Source organism: Punctularia strigosozonata (genome assembly GCF_000264995.1).
Source record: "Punctularia strigosozonata HHB-11173 SS5 unplaced genomic scaffold PUNSTscaffold_11, whole genome shotgun sequence".
Lineage (NCBI taxonomy): Eukaryota > Fungi > Basidiomycota > Agaricomycetes > Corticiales > Punctulariaceae > Punctularia > Punctularia strigosozonata.
Genome location: NW_006767443.1, coordinates 947,173 through 962,103, shown reverse-complemented (window position 1 = coordinate 962,103; position 14,931 = coordinate 947,173). Strand labels below are relative to the sequence as shown.

The window sequence follows — 14,931 nt, the reverse complement described above, 5'->3', positions numbered from 1 at the left end:
AAGAATACTAACGGCTGCGATACCAAGAGAGGTAACGATGTGGCGGTGCAGGTCAGCGCGCTTTAGGAGAGCCTCTCACGCGCCGCAGCTTTATCACCGTCCAGACCCGCAGGCTGCTTGCTTTTTGGTGTCCGGAAGTTGTCGCGCGTTCTGGTGAAGCAAATCCACATGGATTGGCCTCAGAACCTACCAATGTTCCCGTCCGTTTTGGAGATGCATCACAATAGCGGCATCGACAGCACTGAATCAAGTATGTACTCAGACCCAACATGATGTGCAATCTCGATGGTACGCACTCCTAAAATTCAAATTTCGACGCTGCATACCCAATCCTTATACAATACGCAGACATCTGATTGCTTACGCGAGTTGCCTAGATTTCCAGATCATCAAGGAGATGCACCAGAGCCTGTCTGGCTTGGCCACCCTCGCGAGTGGTCGCAAACAGCTCATCCCTAATCCTCTCAGCCTTCGCGCGTTTGGCATCACCATCTGCACCCTTCGCCTTCTCAAGAATGTCCACGAACTCCCTCCGCAACGCCTCAGGCGTTCCCTCCGGTGCTTTGCCCGTGCGGTAAATCGGCTTCCGGGCGTATGGTCCGCTGCGCACTTCGAGTAGCTGGTAGGCGACGTTGAGGTTGACGCTCAGAACGACGGCGTTGACTGGCTGATCACCGAAGAAGTCCCAGCAGATCCTTGTCACGTCCGGTCAGACCCCACTCGTATATCACGATACGGTGACTCACATAGGAACGCCGGCGCTCAGGCTCTCGATCACGCTGTTTTGGCCGGAGTGCGTCAGGAACCACCCGATGGCCTGGAAAATGTATCAATACTGAGGCCGCACCTCGCCGAGGAACTGCGATCGCCGTACCTTGTGGGCAAGTATCTTCTCCTGCGGCGTCCACTTGGAGAGGATCCCAAGACCAGAGCGCTCAATCTTGGCTGAGATCTCCTCCGGAATGATGGCTTGCGGCGATGCATGAGCAAGGATCTATTTGGTGAAAATGCCCGTGATTAGCGCGCTCCACGACGCGATGATTGCCACGGGATCCGTACGAATGGCACATTTTTCTCGATGAGTACGTCGACGATGATCCACAGCTTCTCTGGATTGCCCCACGGCCCCCATGTAGTACCAAAGGAAATCTGTGGACTCTTGTCAACAGGACGCCATCGAGCCAGGTATTCTGAGCGTACATATACGACCGAGTGGGATCCATGCGTTGCGAGTTTCGAGTCGAGGAAAGTCGTATGAATATCGGCACCGGCGCCCTCGACTGTCGCCTGCGCCTGCAGTGGAAGCTGTGGGCCAATGCTATATACCTTTTTTGGCGGTTGTTCGCTGGCCGTCCAGTCTGCGACGGCACCGATCCCGCCGTTGTCAATGCATGGATCTGAGGTCAGGACTATGCCTTGACATTCCTTCAAGAAGCTGTAGAAAGCCGGTAAACAGATGCTACACGCCGATACAAAACCGAGAAACACACGTGTGAGAGGAATGCTGAATGGTCAGGAAATGGCCATAGAGAGGGGGCGGCATCTTAATGTCAAATTCGATGAAGGTCAGCGCCAGCGGAGCACCTAGATGGGTACACAAAGGCGCACCGGCTGAGCGAGAAATTCCCAGTCGTACATCGGAGGCAGATCGCCAATGGTGATTAGCTTGCCAGGCAAGTTCTCCATAGTCTGCGTGATCGGATGTTAGTGAGTGACAGTGATATATCGCAGGGTATGCGCAGCTCACCATCGCGAGTGTCTCCACAGGACCCTTCCCCGTCTTCGCGGCCAATGCCTCAACAGAGGCCTTCATGTCGCCTGCCCCGCCTCTCTCGACTGGGCCATAAGTATGGACTAAGTGGGCTGGACTGTGAGTGCCCCAGGCCAAGACGGGAATCTTGGCGATATCGTGCACCGCGGTCAACGCATACAATGCGAAGAACTGTATAATTACTTAGCTCATGTCGTAAAAAAAATCCGTTCGACTGACGTCGATTATGGCAGCTTTGGGAGGACTGACAACCTCGAAGGTAGTCCCCTTAGCTGCGCAGGTGATGGCTTCTCCCTTGGACAAACTGGTCACGACTTGTCGAAACGCCTCTTCCGCCGGACCGTAGTCGAGATCTGATGTACCTCCTGGAAGAGAAACGACCCTAGGTTCATAGTTAGCTTGGAGTGTAGCTCCGCCAACGCCACGAGACGAAGTACCTAATGAATTTCTTGGCATCCTCATCAGAGGAAACGAAGTTCCTGCTAATCTCTAGCTCTATTTTGTCGAGAAGCTTCTCGGAAACGGCCAGAGTGACATAGATCGGACGCGATTTCACGACGTTCGCAGCGAAGTTGCACAGCGGTTTGACGTGACCTACGCGTTATCACGGTGGCGTTCGATTCGGGTGAAATTGACCAGCGCGTGAGGTAAAAGTCGCCTTTCACCCGAAAATCAGGTGAATGGGGTGGCGTGCGGGTGAAATGGATTCGCCCGAAAGTGAGGTGAAAATAGCCCAGTGACATTTTTCTGCGAGGAAACGCATCATATCGCTGCCAACTACTGCTAGACATACCTCCTTGAGATTTTGTTGGTTATTGTGTTATATACTTGTACTCTACACTCTGCATGCACAGCGACGGGCTGCCTTGCACCGACACTATTCGCAAGTCCAAGTCTGCTGCTTTGGGGTGGAGCGCTGATGTAAGCGGTTGCATTACGCGCCACGACCCGCTTTGCGATACGACTTTCTCTGCTTCCACCATTACCAACGACCAGCAAACGGACTTCAAAGCAGAGCATGTAGCTCCGTACGAGACAAAGAAGCAGCGCGTAGAAGATCATCTAGTATCACCGATGCTGAAAGGGAGGCTTAGGCGACAACTACCCTCGGCTGCCAATGCAGACCCTGACCACCGCACGGCTTCGTGCAATGAGAGGTCAGCTGCGTAACCCGAGGTCAACAGACCCACAGAACCACTACATGAGCTGGGTGTGATGTAGCATCGGGTGAGGCAACTCGAACAACTCACGTCAATGGTGCACTGACTGTCTGTGATATCCAGAGGCTGACAATGTTGACCACGTCCACAGTCGTGCTCTCTGCCACCTCACGAACTGACTTCCGCTGACGCTCGCTGATGCCCTGCTCGATGTTAGCTGTGTACAGCCATGCCTGCTCAAGCTCGGCAATTCTTTCGTATCAACACTATAGTTGACGATGGCGACGGATCCGCGACGATTGGAACACAATGCCGATGCGAGCGACAACAGCGACTTCATTTGCGGCGCGTGTTGACCCGACTGGCCGCTGCTCGTTCACCACTCGCCCGGACGCGTACCACTTTTGACTCTTACCTCAGAAGGATGGCGGTCATGCGCCGACCTTGGGTGCCGAGTGTAGGTGTCTATAGAGTCGTCCTTCGTTCCATGTTTTACCGTACCGCACTGCAATGTACCGTATCATGTTTATCTATTACTTTCTGTATCGCTGCCCCGGGCAATCTGAAAATGTATAGTCGGCAAAAGTCAACCGCATTGCGGGTGAAATTTCACCTCATATTCGGTCTAGAGGGCTTTCAGCATGAGGGTGAAAGAGTTCATACTTCAGGTGAATTTCACCTGTGGCTTTCACCCGTCGTGCAGTCCAATTTCATCGGAGGAGGGTGGTTTTCACCTACCTCCAGGATGAAAGCCGCCCGAACATCAGGTGAATGCACAGGTGAATTTCACCTGTTCTGAACGCCCCCGTGTTATGAGAACACAACGCAGATCAGAGATCCGCGACTACGAGGTACGCACCCCAGGACGCGATAGCGTGCAGCAACAGGTGCCCCGGCATGGTGCTGATCAGATCGGGGAACAGCGTTATCTGATAAGGAGCAAGGTAGGTAGGATGGATGGTGCCCTCTTTATATACACCAACGCCAGCTTGGTATTTTGCCGAAGGTAAGTTTCGTCCTCGGACCTCCAAGGCCGGCGAACATACGTGGACCGGCGCATGAACGTGGCCTGTCGGCGAGGTGGTTTTACGTTGTATACGCGTACGTTCGCCATCAACAGCAGACGGCCTTCATTCCCAGCTTGCCGGTGTTAAGCCCAAGCAGGTGCTGTGCTGACGTCTCGGAGAGATTGTCGGAGAGGTTGTCAGAGAGTTTGGGCGGACTTGCTTTGAGTACGTTTCCCACAGGTACAAAACGCGTCCCACAGTCAGAAGAGGGCTTGATCCGAACCGACTCTTGGTGTTTTTATCTCAATTTTGATTGGCTAAAAATTATATATTTTTCTGTATTGCATAATATATGCGTAATCATCACGACTCGTAATCGGATACCTATTCATTTTGTACCCATGCAACCAGTATCGTCAAGCAAGATACATGCGCCGACATCGACGCGGTGCCCTTTCAGTGTCTTTGAGGTAAGTCTCCTCCTACAATAACATGGGTAAGTGCCGGCGGCCCCAATCTCTGTCATGCATATTCACGATTGATGATGACAGCCGTCGAGAACCTATTCTCACTCCTCAGCTCATGCAATCTATACAACGATACTGTCCGGCTCTTGACTCACTCCACAATACAGTCAAGCATGTATCAAACCTATTCATCGGGGTTCACTAGAACTTCAGGTCATCGAGGAGATGCATCAACGCCTGTCTCGCGTGTCCACCCTCACGAGTGGTCGCAGCAAGTGCATCCCTGATTTTCTCGGCATTCGCGCGTTTAGCCGCACCATCCGGTCCCTTCATCTTCTCCAAAACGTCGATGAACTCCCTCCGCACGGCCTCGGGCGTTCCCTCCGGCGCACGACCTGTGCGGTGCAGAGGCTTCAGGCCGTGCCTTCCGCTGCGCACCTCAAGAAGCTGGTAGGCGACGTTGAGGTTGACGCTGAGGACAGCGGTGTTGATCGGCTGGTCGCCGAGGAAGGGCCAACATATCCTACTCGCAGCTGGTGAGACGTCGTTCTGATTACGGAAGCGTGCAACTCACATGGGGATGCCGGCGCCGAGACTCTCGACGACACTGTTTTGACCTGCGTGCGTGAGGAACCAGCCCGTCGCCTGGGCCCATAAGGGTAAGTCTGTGGCATTCCAGGGTGTAGAATCGCCGTACCTTGTGGTCAAGGATGGTCTGCTGGGGCGTCCATTTCGAGAGGAGCCCGAGCCCAGATCGCTCAACCTTGGCCGATACCTCGTCGGGAATGATGGCTTGCGGTGACGCATGGCCAAGGATCTAGACATCGGAAGCTCCTCAGCACTCGGGCCGACATGACTATCAACGATCGTGCGCTCACGAACGGCACGTTTCTCTCTATCAAAACGTCGAGCAACGTCCACAATGGCTGAGGATTCCCCCAAGGCCCCCACGTCGTTCCGAAGGAGATCTGCAGACTCGTCAGCGAGACCTCAAACAAGGTCTTGGGTGTTACGTACATATACGACCGAATGGGCTCCGTGGGACTCGAGTTTCGAGTCAAGGAAGGCGGTCGCAGGATCTGCTGTCGACGACTGAACCGATTCCGCTTTCTCAGGAGCGGACGCGCTCTGCGGGCCTATGCTGTATACCTTCCTGGGCGGATCGCGGCTCGCCATCCATTCTTCCACGGCACGAATACCGCCTTGGTCGATACACGGATCCGTGGTCAACACGACGCCGTCGCACTCCTTCAGGAAGCTGTATTCGAACAAAATTAGAAATGCGCGCATATCCGCAGGAACGAGGCCACTCGCTTGTGAGACGCGTGTTGGATCGTGATGAAGGGCCCATAGAGCATAGGAGGCATCTATCGCCACGCACCATCAGCAACAGACGGGACCGAAGAACGGGGCCAGGACACGGACCATCTGCGGAAAGAACTCGTAGTCATACATGGGAGGCAGATCCCCAACCGTGACCAGTTTTCCAGGTAAATTGTTCAGGGCCTGTAAGACGTCCGTCAGTTCCCTAGCTTTCGGGCGGCGAAGAACGTTCTGGCATCACCACTGCGAGCGTCTCCGGCACAGTTTTCCCCGTTTTGACGGCCAGGGCTTCCACCATCGGTTTCATGTCGCCCATTCCTCCCCTCTCGACGGGCCCGTAGCTCCGGAGCATGTGCGCCGGACTATGGCTTCCCCATGCTAGGACTGGGATCTTGGAGATATCGTGTAAGGCGCGCAGCGCGTACAGCGCAAAGAACTAGTGTAGTGTGGTATGTGGTCAGTGGTCGCGTCCTTCAGGAAGCTGGACGAGAACCGTGCTCACGTCTATTATGGCAGCTTTGGGAGGATTGATAACTTCGAAGACGGTACCTCGAGCTCCGCAGGTGATGGCCTCTCCTTTCGCAAGCGCGGTCACTACCTGTCGGAACGGTTCTTCCGCCTGACCTAGGTTGATCCCGGCCGACTCGATGGGCAAAGAGACGACCCTATGATGGTCCCGTCAGCTCACAGTTATCGGGGTGAGCGGAGGCGGTACCTGATCAACTTCCGTGCAGGATCGTCGACGGACGAGAAGCTCTTCCCGATCTCGAGTTCGATCTTATCGAGAAGCGAGGGCGAGGTCACGAACGTGACCTGGACCGGGCGCAGACTGACGACCGTCGCCACGAAGTTGCACAGCGGCTTGGTGTGACCTTGCACAAACATCGTGGTAAGATAAACCGAACGTTAGGATTCGGTCCGGAAGAGGCGCACCCCAGGCAGCGATGGCGTGCAACAGCAAGTGCTCTCGACGTTCCATATCGTTTGATGGCTTGCGGTAAGAAGCGGTCATCCGATCTGATGATGAAAAGTCAATGGCTCGCGAGCCCCGCTATATACAGACGCGAGCGGCAGCGTTTTGGCCTTCCGGCTGGGATGCCGGTCACCCAATTACCGCCCATCTTTCATCCTCCACGACGGACGCCCACGGGATGCGCGGGCGTACACGAACGCAGGTTCTCAATGTCCGCGATCCTCAGTTGCGTCGTGGTGTTGAATATCGATCTCACTTTGAGGGAGTCCATCGTCATGTTAACTCTAGCTCGAGTGATGCCGCGCAGCCGCGTGGGAAAGTTAGCGTGTCCAGTAGCTTGTTGCCTCCATGCTAGAGTGTTAGAGTGTTTGAGAGATGTTTGGTATGATTGGGGAAAACACCTACAAGAACATTACGTCGCTCCCGCCGCACAGCGCTGAAGACACAGCTGCGCTCGCACACTTACTTACGCGTCACAGTGTCGCTAAGGTTACATTCCACATTGAGAATTATGATACACTGATGCTGCATTTGTGTTAACGTCTGACGTGTTCTCAGCTCGCAATCAGTACCTATTCAGTGGACGTTTAGTGTCGTTGAGCGATGATCAGACAGATGGACAGCAACAGAACATACGGCTGAAGGCGTGAGCCCGAGGTCCTTGAGCGTCTTCGCAAAGTCCGCTTGGGTGAACTGCTTCCGCGGGAAGTGCTGCGCGAAGGTGACGGTGTCGACGTCCACGGCAAGGTTCTGGCCAGCAAGGTACTCCGCGACCTCGCGCAGTGCTAAAAATAGAGGAACACAATCAAACTTCACCGTAGCAAGGCAAGTGGAAGAGGGAAAGGATCGGACGGTGCTTACTGGCTTCGCTGGGCAGCGTCGTAACATACGGCTGCCCGCCGCTCGCCATGCGGATCTGCAGCCTCGTCTCCTTGTACTCCCGACCCGCCGTGCCGGCGCTCGCCGCCACAGCGCTGGGTTTGGGCGCAGGGGCAGAGGACGAAGCCTGGCCGGCCATGTTATCCGTGATGGGCCGCCCTTCGCGCAGCGCCTTCTCCCGCGCCGTCCTCTCCGCACGCGCTTTCTTGTCGGCCTCGATCTGCGCCTTAATCGCGGCGCGCGCTTTCGCGTCTTCGATTTTTTCTGCACGTACGCGAGTTCATGTTTCCTGGTGAAAGAAAAAGGCAACGTGGCGCTCACCTCGTTTGCGCTGCTCGGCCTCTTTCATGGCTTGCTTGAGCGCAAGTTCTTCCTTCACCTGCGACATGTCCTGGGGGGGGGAAGGAACGACGGATTTCAGCTTTCTGGAAGATGATGCTCGAAAGGAAGGCGCTGCCCACCTTGCCTGACTTGCGCCGGATCTCCTCGTTGGCTTTGGCCTCCTTCGCCTCCTCCGCCGCTTTGGCCGCTCGCTTCGCGGCCATCTTCTCCTTCAGCTCCGCGAGTTTCTGCTTCTTCTCTTCTTCGGTGAGCGGTTTGATCTTGGCACCACATGAATATGAGGTTTGTATCACCGGAACCGCAGATCGACGCTCACCTCCTCCGTGGATTCCTCAAACTGATCGTGCCCGCTCTTCTCCGCGTGGAAGTTGGCCAAAGCCGTGTTCTTGAACACCTTGCCGCACAGAGAGCATTTTATGCTCTGAATTTCAGTAGTAATGGTGGCCGTGAGCTTTCGTGCTGGTGATGGAACGTCGGTGGGATCGCGCTACACATACCTTCGCCTCGGCGTCGTTACCTACGCCGGCGCGCAGGGCCTCCGCGTCCTCGTCGTCATCCATGTCTCTTGGCGCGCTCGTCTCGGTTTGAGAACTCTGATCGGGGATCGGCTGGCCCTCGTGCTCGAGGATGTGGTCCATCGCCGGCTGCAGCCCCCGCCCCCCGGTCGCTTTGAGCGCCCAGTCTACGCGCGCAGGGTCGAAGCCCATGGAGAGGAGAACGTCCCTGTCGCTTGACATGGCTGTAGGGGATATGTAGCGTGTGTAAGGTCGAGTGTGTACGGAAGGATAACAGTAGCAACTCGAGAGGCGGACGCGTGGACGACGCGTCGGAGATGACGCCACTGACATAATCTGCTCCGGGGCCTCCGGCACGGCACGCCCTTCATCTTGTTCTCATGCACCGACCGTCTCCGAGATTATGTCTTCGCGATAATCTGTCGCCACCCTCGTCTGATCTTCTCTGTCCTCTTCCAGTCTTCTCTGTCCTCTTCCAGTCAAAGTCCAAGCAACCCAAAGCCTGCAACATATGCTCTCATGGGAATATCTGATTTACCTTCACTTGCTCTCATGCGGACCGCTCATGCATATCATGCTCGACGTGGTGCGGGAAGCCCTCTCACCCTGTGGCGCGCCTCCGTCCGGAGCCATGTTAGGATATATCGGAGTGCTATGCATCTAATCAACCTGCCAGGGCTGTCGTACCTGATCCATGGCGCCGTCATTCTTCGACATCGCCCCCGAACCCGCGCTCGCGATTGTTTCACTGGCCATCTATAAGTACCAAACGACCGTGTTTCTCCCCGGCTGCTGCCCGCCCTCCTCGTAGTACCGCCGGTCGACCCGGGATCCACGCACGCGCACTATGGCCCCCTCCCTTCTCGCGCTCTGTCTCCCGCTCGCCTCCGCGCTCCTCTCGACGGCCATCCCGCTCAAACTCGAAAAGCGCGCGAGCGTCACCGCGCTCTCCTCTTCTCAGATCAGCGCCTTCAAGCCGTTCTCCTTCTTCGCCAGCGCCGGCTACTGCGACCCGTCCGCGACGCTCGCCTGGACCTGCGGCGCCAACTGCGACGCGAACCCGGGCTTCGTGCCCGTCGCGTCGGGCGGGGACGGCTCCAAGGAGCAGTTCTGGTTCGTAGGGTTCGACCCCGCGCACGACACCGTCATCGTCTCGCACCAGGGCACGGATCCCTCTGCAATGTCAGTACTCCCATATCCGCCCACGCGTCCGAAAATAATCGCAATATTGATGTTTATTCTTTTTTGTTGCTGTTGTAATATTGTTACAGCATCCCGCTCGTCACCGACTCGGAGTTCTTCCTCGGCGAGTTGGACTCGACGTTGTTCCCCGGCATCGACTCGTCGATCAAGGTTCACGACGGGTTCCGCGACGCGCAGCAGAAGTGAGCCCACTCCGCCTTTTCATACCTCGCTCGCTTTTCTTTGGGCCTTTCGGTGGCTAACGTTTTGTTTACCTGTGCAGGTCCGCGTCGGACGTGTTGGCTGCGGTGAAGAAGACTATGTCTGCTCACGGAACGACCTCCGTGACCATGGTCGGGCACTCGCTCGGTGAGCTTCTGCCTCGGATTTGTACTCCAAGGCCGGGTCTCTGACATCAGCATCGACGAACAGGCGCCGCAATCGCTCTGATCGACTCGGTTTTCTTGCCGTTGCACCTCCCCTCCTCCACCACATTCCGCGTCATCGGCTACGGCATGCCCAGGGTCAGTGCTATGTACCGGCTCCTCGTTCGTTGATCTCATGCTGCCACGGCGTAGGTCGGCAACCAGGAATTCGCAGACTACATCGACTCTCATAACGGGGTGACGCACATCAACAACAAGGAAGACGAGGTGCCGATACGTGAGCCAACCTTCCTTTACCCGGTATCATCCTGAAAACGCTTTTTTTGCTGAGACGCTTGAAGTGCCGGGCCGCTTCCTCGGCTTCCACCATCCCTCGGGCGAACTGCATATCCAAGATTCCGAAAGCTGGCTGTCCTGCCCAGGTACGCTTCCTCCTAGGATCATCGAACGTCTTTCTCAACTCTGTTTTTTTCCTGTACTTCTCGCTCTCTCTCTTTTAGGCCAGGACAACACGGACGACGAGTGCACGACCGGGGACGTGGGCAACGTCTTTGAGGGTGACCTTGACGACCACGACGGACCCTACGACGGCGTCGTGATGGGCTGTTGATCGACGATACAAAACGCTCGTAGATCGTCTTGCGATGACACGTAAGGCTCACGCTTTGACAGTGGACATGCTATCGACATTGATCGGATATCTCTGGGAGACTGGGACGATATTACACTATGGATATTTATGGCCGCTCTTTGTACTCTACCATAGTTGCATGACAACCACACTCGGTGCATGCATGTTGTTCGATGGCAGTAGGTATGTCCATCAGGCACGATGACGACGATCGGTTCGATGTGAAAGCGTTAGAGCTCAAGCTCAGTGATTCGACTACTGCGGTATCATGCGGTCTTTTGTATGAGCGACTTTCTTCGCGCTCCGGGTCCGGCTGGGAGACGATTGTAAAGTACACTGCCCCGACTCCGTTAATTGTTCCGTTGCCACGTGTCCGGACGGACCGGTGTTTACCCGGTATCGGAGGGCCTCGCTTTGGTCTTTGTCTGCGACGTTGTACAAAGTCGATCTCTACAACGTCGTCCTTGAGCTCGTAACTATGGATTCATGTTGTCAATTGGACTACTACAACATATGTCCACCACCGCCTCGATCGACGTGCAACGCCAGCCGACAAACATGCCAATTATTGGGGCCGCAGAGCGTGAAACGCGCTGGGGGCAAGGGAAAGTATAAGAACTCGCCAGCATGTTTCACGAACGAGAACCTTGATATCAGACTGGCTACGACCACGGAACGTTCAGGAACTACCCGGTGGGCTCACTGCTAGAGTGTGGTTTACTCTAGTCGCAAACACCCTTCTGGCAAACCCGAGCCAAATCCACCGTGAGTACTCTATCGCATTCGCCTGCAACGTTCGACTCTGATATGAAGGACTAATCTTAGAAATCGGGCGCATAAGCTTGTTTCGATATCCCATAATAATCCCCACCGACATGGATTTACCCGGCAGAAACATCGCAGATCGCATCCCACCGGAGATCATGCTGAGGATACTCACGATCTACCACGACGCGATAGCTCCTGTGCAAAGGCTACTATACGTTTGCAAGTCCTTCAAGGCCTTGATCGAGGACCACTCCCGCTTCTGGAACCGGCTCTACATCCTCGAGCCCATCCCGGAGGACCTCCCGCACCTCGAGCGCATTCTGCAGCTTTCCCGTTCGCAGCCGCTCTATGTCACGCTCGTCCTCCCCGGCAACGACGCGTACGAAGACACCGAGCCGCCAGAGGCCGACAGCGCCGCCGCCGCCGACCTTTGCATACGCCGGCTCCGGGACCAGCAACACAGGCTCGCGAGCCTCGGCGTGTTCGCCTTCCGCGACGGCGACATCCGCGCCGTCGCGCGTGCGCTGGAGGGTGCCCAGCTCCCGGTCCTGCACGAGCTGTGGCTCGCCGACGTCGTCGATCAGCACACCTCGGAGAACCTGCACCGGCTCGCCAAGCTTCCCGAGCCGCCCGTGTTCATCTTCGACCGCGCCGCGCCGCCACCGCTCCTCTCCGTGGTGCGCATCGAACAGCGCATCGCGCGTTACGCCGTCGCCCCGATGCGCGGCCTCACGGCGCTGCACCTCGGCACGCCCGCCGGCAGCCGCTGCGACGAGCTCCTCGACATGCTCCAGATCGCGACGCAGGGCTCGCCCGGGCTGCAATGCCTCGGCCTCGGCCTGTGCGGCGTGATGCTCCCGCTCTCGCAGACGCTGCGGGAGCCGCAGTCGCTCCCTTTCCCCGCGCTGCTCTACCTCCACCTCGAGGGCGGCTCGGAGACGATCGCCTGGATCGTGCTCTGGACGCTCTCCGCGCCCGCGCTCAAGGCGCTGCACGTCATGGACCACTTCTTCGACCCCATGGAGCTCGAGCACGAAGAGTTCCTCGAGTGGCCGCAGGACCCGGCCGAGACGTTCACGCAGCGCTTCGGGCCCGGCGGCATCTTGCCCAGCCCGTACGCGAGCGTGCAGAGCCTCACCCTCCGCAACGTCGGCTGGCTGAGCCTGCTGCCCGTCCTGCCGAACCTGCGCCACCTCACGCTGTGCTGGGTCCACTACGTGTTCAGCATGGTGGAGTACCTCGGCGAGCCGCCGGAGAAGGCGCCCGAACTCGAGGTGCTCACGTTCGAGGGTGACCTCATCAACGACGAGGGTCGTCGCCTGTTCCTCGACGTCGTCCGCCGCAAGGCGCGCAAGGGTCGGCTGCGCCGCGTCCGGATGTTCCATCTTCAGGAAGACGGAATTGGTAACCGCCACCCGGAGGAGTTCATGCAGAGCTTGAGAGAGTTGGTGGAGGTGTCGTATGTCAACCCTCACCCTCGCGACTTTAACATGGATGGAGAGGCGTTGGCTCATCTGTACGCCTCCGCGACCGAGGTCGACGATTGGGAGTGGCACATGGCGGAGCGCTCGTGGTGATCGCAAAATCCAGGCGAACAAGCTGGACATACCAGCTGATATACCAGATCAAGTATGCTTCGTAGCAATAGACCCGATGGAATGTCACTGTTGCTCCTCTACACGCGTGGTGATGTGTGAATTCCACGGCATGGCGTTGAGGGCCGTCTGCGATACGAGATGGAGGGCGCATCGGGCCAGGATGAGATGCGATACAGGCAAATACACGCGCGCAACCTCAATCCTCCTCTCCCTCCTCCTCCTCCTCTTCCTCTGCTTCCTCTTCCTCTTCCTCCTCGCCCTCTTCCCCCTCAGGTTCTTGAGAGCCCCAACCATCATCATCCTCATCTGATTCCTCCTCATCCGCCTCTTCGTGCTTCCTCTTTCCACCACCCTCAATACTAGTGATCCCTGTCGTATCCGCATCCCCGTCCGCCAACGCCAAGCATGTCAGCCGAGTTCCGCTGCTATCATACTCCGCAACCGGAGGTATGCTCGCCACGCCATCCTTTCCGTCCACGTCGATCTGTGTCGTTGAAGAGGGCACTGAGCGCAGATCGTAAATGAGGATCTTGCCGTCCGACGAGGCAGTGCTAACGACGGTAGTGGACGATGTTGACGGGCCCGGCAGCGCGATTTTGAGGGTCGCCACCGCTTTAACGCTGCGCATGAACCATGAGCGTGTAGACACGAAGGAAGAAAGGAGGTTGCGCACCGGTTGGAGTGTCCAACCAGCTCGGCAACGAAAGTTGGGACGACGTCTTTTGCGGCGTCTACGGTCGGCGGGACGTCGTAAACCGATAGTTTCTTGTCCTCGGCGCCAACGAGGAGGAGTTCGTGCACGTCTATCTCTGTTTTGCTGTCCGAACACGACGGGCGCTTGACGAAGCAAACATCGTGTATCCGGGAGGGGTGAGAGATGGTGTGCAGTAAAGCCATGTTCTGCAATATGTGAAATCAGAAGACAGACTTGTCCAGGGGCAAAACGGAAGCTTACAGTGGAGTAGATGTCGATCGTCGACTGCGATTGCACCACGAAAAGCGCCCCGGAGACGGACCATCGCACGACCTCGCCCTCTGCGACGACCAGGTGAGCACTTCCATCGTTGGCAAAGAAACAAAATCTTGCCGTACCTTTGCCAAGTTTTGTGCTCGCGCTGCCTTTACCCCGCATGAGATCCCACATCCTGAGCGTGCGGTCCTTTCCTACGCTCAACGCGACCTTGCCTGATGGGTGAACGGCGACGCAGTTCACCCGGCCTTTGTGACCCTTCATGGAGCGCAAGACGGCCCAGTCTCGCGCGCGGAAGAGGCATAGCGAACCGTCCTCAGAGGCGGAGAGGAGATGTGAACGAGAGGGAAAGCTCAGATGCGTTATTGACCCTGGCGATAACAAAGCCGCTGAGAAGACGGTACGACGGGCAATTAACGTAATACGCCCTCACCTTCGTGGTGCATAAGCCCGCCGATCTCCTTTCTTCGGCGCAGATCCCATACCTTGATGATCTCGTCCGCGCTTCCCGTCGCTAACCACTTGCCACCGTTCGGAGAGGCGGCGACGGCTTTGATGCACGAGACGTGTGCGGGGAATATGAAGATCGGTTTTAGCTTCCAGTCGTATCCTCCATCCTCGGTACGCGATACCGTCCCTTGCAGGCCGTAGAGGAGTTTTTCGTACGACCCAGCGATGACCTTGAATGATGACGGAAGACTCTCTTGTAAACGCTCGGCCTTCGCCTTGCCCTTGTCCGATGCAGGAGTTCGGACGGTGGTAGGTTTCCTGGCTGATGGAGTTGTCGCAGGCGCCGGTTTTTTTAGCGACACTTGGCTCGGTTTGACTCTCGCGATGGATTTTGTGTGATGTTCGGTGGTGCGTTGACGCTTGGTAGGACGTTGTGTAGGAGCCATTGGTTATGTGGTTAAGAGCAAAGTCTTGTGGCAAGTCGTCGCCGCCTTTCAGCTCGAGCTTGC

The 14,931-nt window shown here is 56.7% G+C and overlaps 6 protein-coding genes across 6 annotated transcripts; 2 read left to right on the top strand and 4 right to left on the bottom strand.

Moving 5' to 3' along the window:
* Positions 1–373: 373 nt before the first annotated feature.
* On the bottom strand, positions 374–3,830 carry PUNSTDRAFT_137049 (UDP-Glycosyltransferase/glycogen phosphorylase; the record flags this gene model as incomplete). Its single annotated transcript, XM_007386673.1, has 11 exons — positions 374–695; positions 747–817; positions 875–994; positions 1,060–1,149; positions 1,201–1,435; positions 1,491–1,543; positions 1,609–1,689; positions 1,748–1,942; positions 1,991–2,153; positions 2,209–2,365; positions 3,791–3,830. The coding sequence occupies 11 exons, from the start codon at positions 3,828–3,830 to the stop codon at positions 374–376; spliced, it is 1,527 nt and encodes a 508-aa protein (XP_007386735.1).
* A 776-nt stretch (positions 3,831–4,606) lies between these two features.
* Positions 4,607–6,613, bottom strand: PUNSTDRAFT_137048 (UDP-Glycosyltransferase/glycogen phosphorylase; the record flags this gene model as incomplete). The annotated part of the gene is made up of 10 exons (XM_007386672.1): positions 4,607–4,928; positions 4,980–5,050; positions 5,103–5,222; positions 5,284–5,373; positions 5,423–5,663; positions 5,708–5,772; positions 5,831–5,911; positions 5,970–6,164; positions 6,231–6,393; positions 6,444–6,613. 10 exons carry the CDS (start codon positions 6,611–6,613, stop codon positions 4,607–4,609), a joined length of 1,518 nt encoding a protein of 505 aa, XP_007386734.1.
* A 664-nt stretch (positions 6,614–7,277) lies between these two features.
* Positions 7,278–8,659, bottom strand: PUNSTDRAFT_73294 (uncharacterized protein; the record flags this gene model as incomplete). Its single annotated transcript, XM_007386671.1, has 6 exons — positions 7,278–7,486; positions 7,563–7,844; positions 7,902–7,971; positions 8,042–8,182; positions 8,239–8,343; positions 8,420–8,659. The coding sequence occupies 6 exons, from the start codon at positions 8,657–8,659 to the stop codon at positions 7,278–7,280; spliced, it is 1,047 nt and encodes a 348-aa protein (XP_007386733.1).
* A 456-nt stretch (positions 8,660–9,115) lies between these two features.
* Positions 9,116–10,749, top strand: PUNSTDRAFT_106488 (alpha/beta-hydrolase). Its single transcript, XM_007386670.1, has 7 exons — positions 9,116–9,619; positions 9,709–9,822; positions 9,903–9,988; positions 10,052–10,143; positions 10,198–10,282; positions 10,347–10,427; positions 10,506–10,749. Exons 1-7 carry the CDS (start codon positions 9,285–9,287, stop codon positions 10,613–10,615), a joined length of 903 nt encoding a protein of 300 aa, XP_007386732.1. The 5' UTR covers positions 9,116–9,284; the 3' UTR covers positions 10,616–10,749.
* A 762-nt stretch (positions 10,750–11,511) lies between these two features.
* PUNSTDRAFT_145555 (uncharacterized protein) lies at positions 11,512–13,035 on the top strand (the record flags this gene model as incomplete). The annotated part of the gene is made up of 1 exon (XM_007386669.1): positions 11,512–13,035. One exon carries the CDS (start codon positions 11,512–11,514, stop codon positions 12,979–12,981), a length of 1,470 nt encoding a protein of 489 aa, XP_007386731.1. The 3' UTR covers positions 12,982–13,035.
* A 375-nt stretch (positions 13,036–13,410) lies between these two features.
* Positions 13,411–14,868, bottom strand: PUNSTDRAFT_73572 (WD40 repeat-like protein; the record flags this gene model as incomplete). Its single annotated transcript, XM_007386668.1, has 4 exons — positions 13,411–13,902; positions 13,958–14,037; positions 14,095–14,343; positions 14,406–14,868. The coding sequence occupies 4 exons, from the start codon at positions 14,866–14,868 to the stop codon at positions 13,411–13,413; spliced, it is 1,284 nt and encodes a 427-aa protein (XP_007386730.1).
* Positions 14,869–14,931: the final 63 nt, after the last annotated feature.

Excerpts from the sequence above, each read along its gene's own strand:
- PUNSTDRAFT_106488 (XM_007386670.1), top strand. The coding sequence starts at position 9,285 with ATGGCCCCCTCCCTTCTCGCGCTCTGTCTCCCGCTCGCCTCCGCGCTC. Across the intron at positions 10,144-10,197 it reads TCGGCTACGGCATGCCCAGG|GTCGGCAACCAGGAATTCGC; the intron begins GTCAGTGCTATG and ends GCCACGGCGTAG. Across the intron at positions 10,428-10,505 it reads AAGCTGGCTGTCCTGCCCAG|GCCAGGACAACACGGACGAC; the intron begins GTACGCTTCCTC and ends TCTCTCTTTTAG.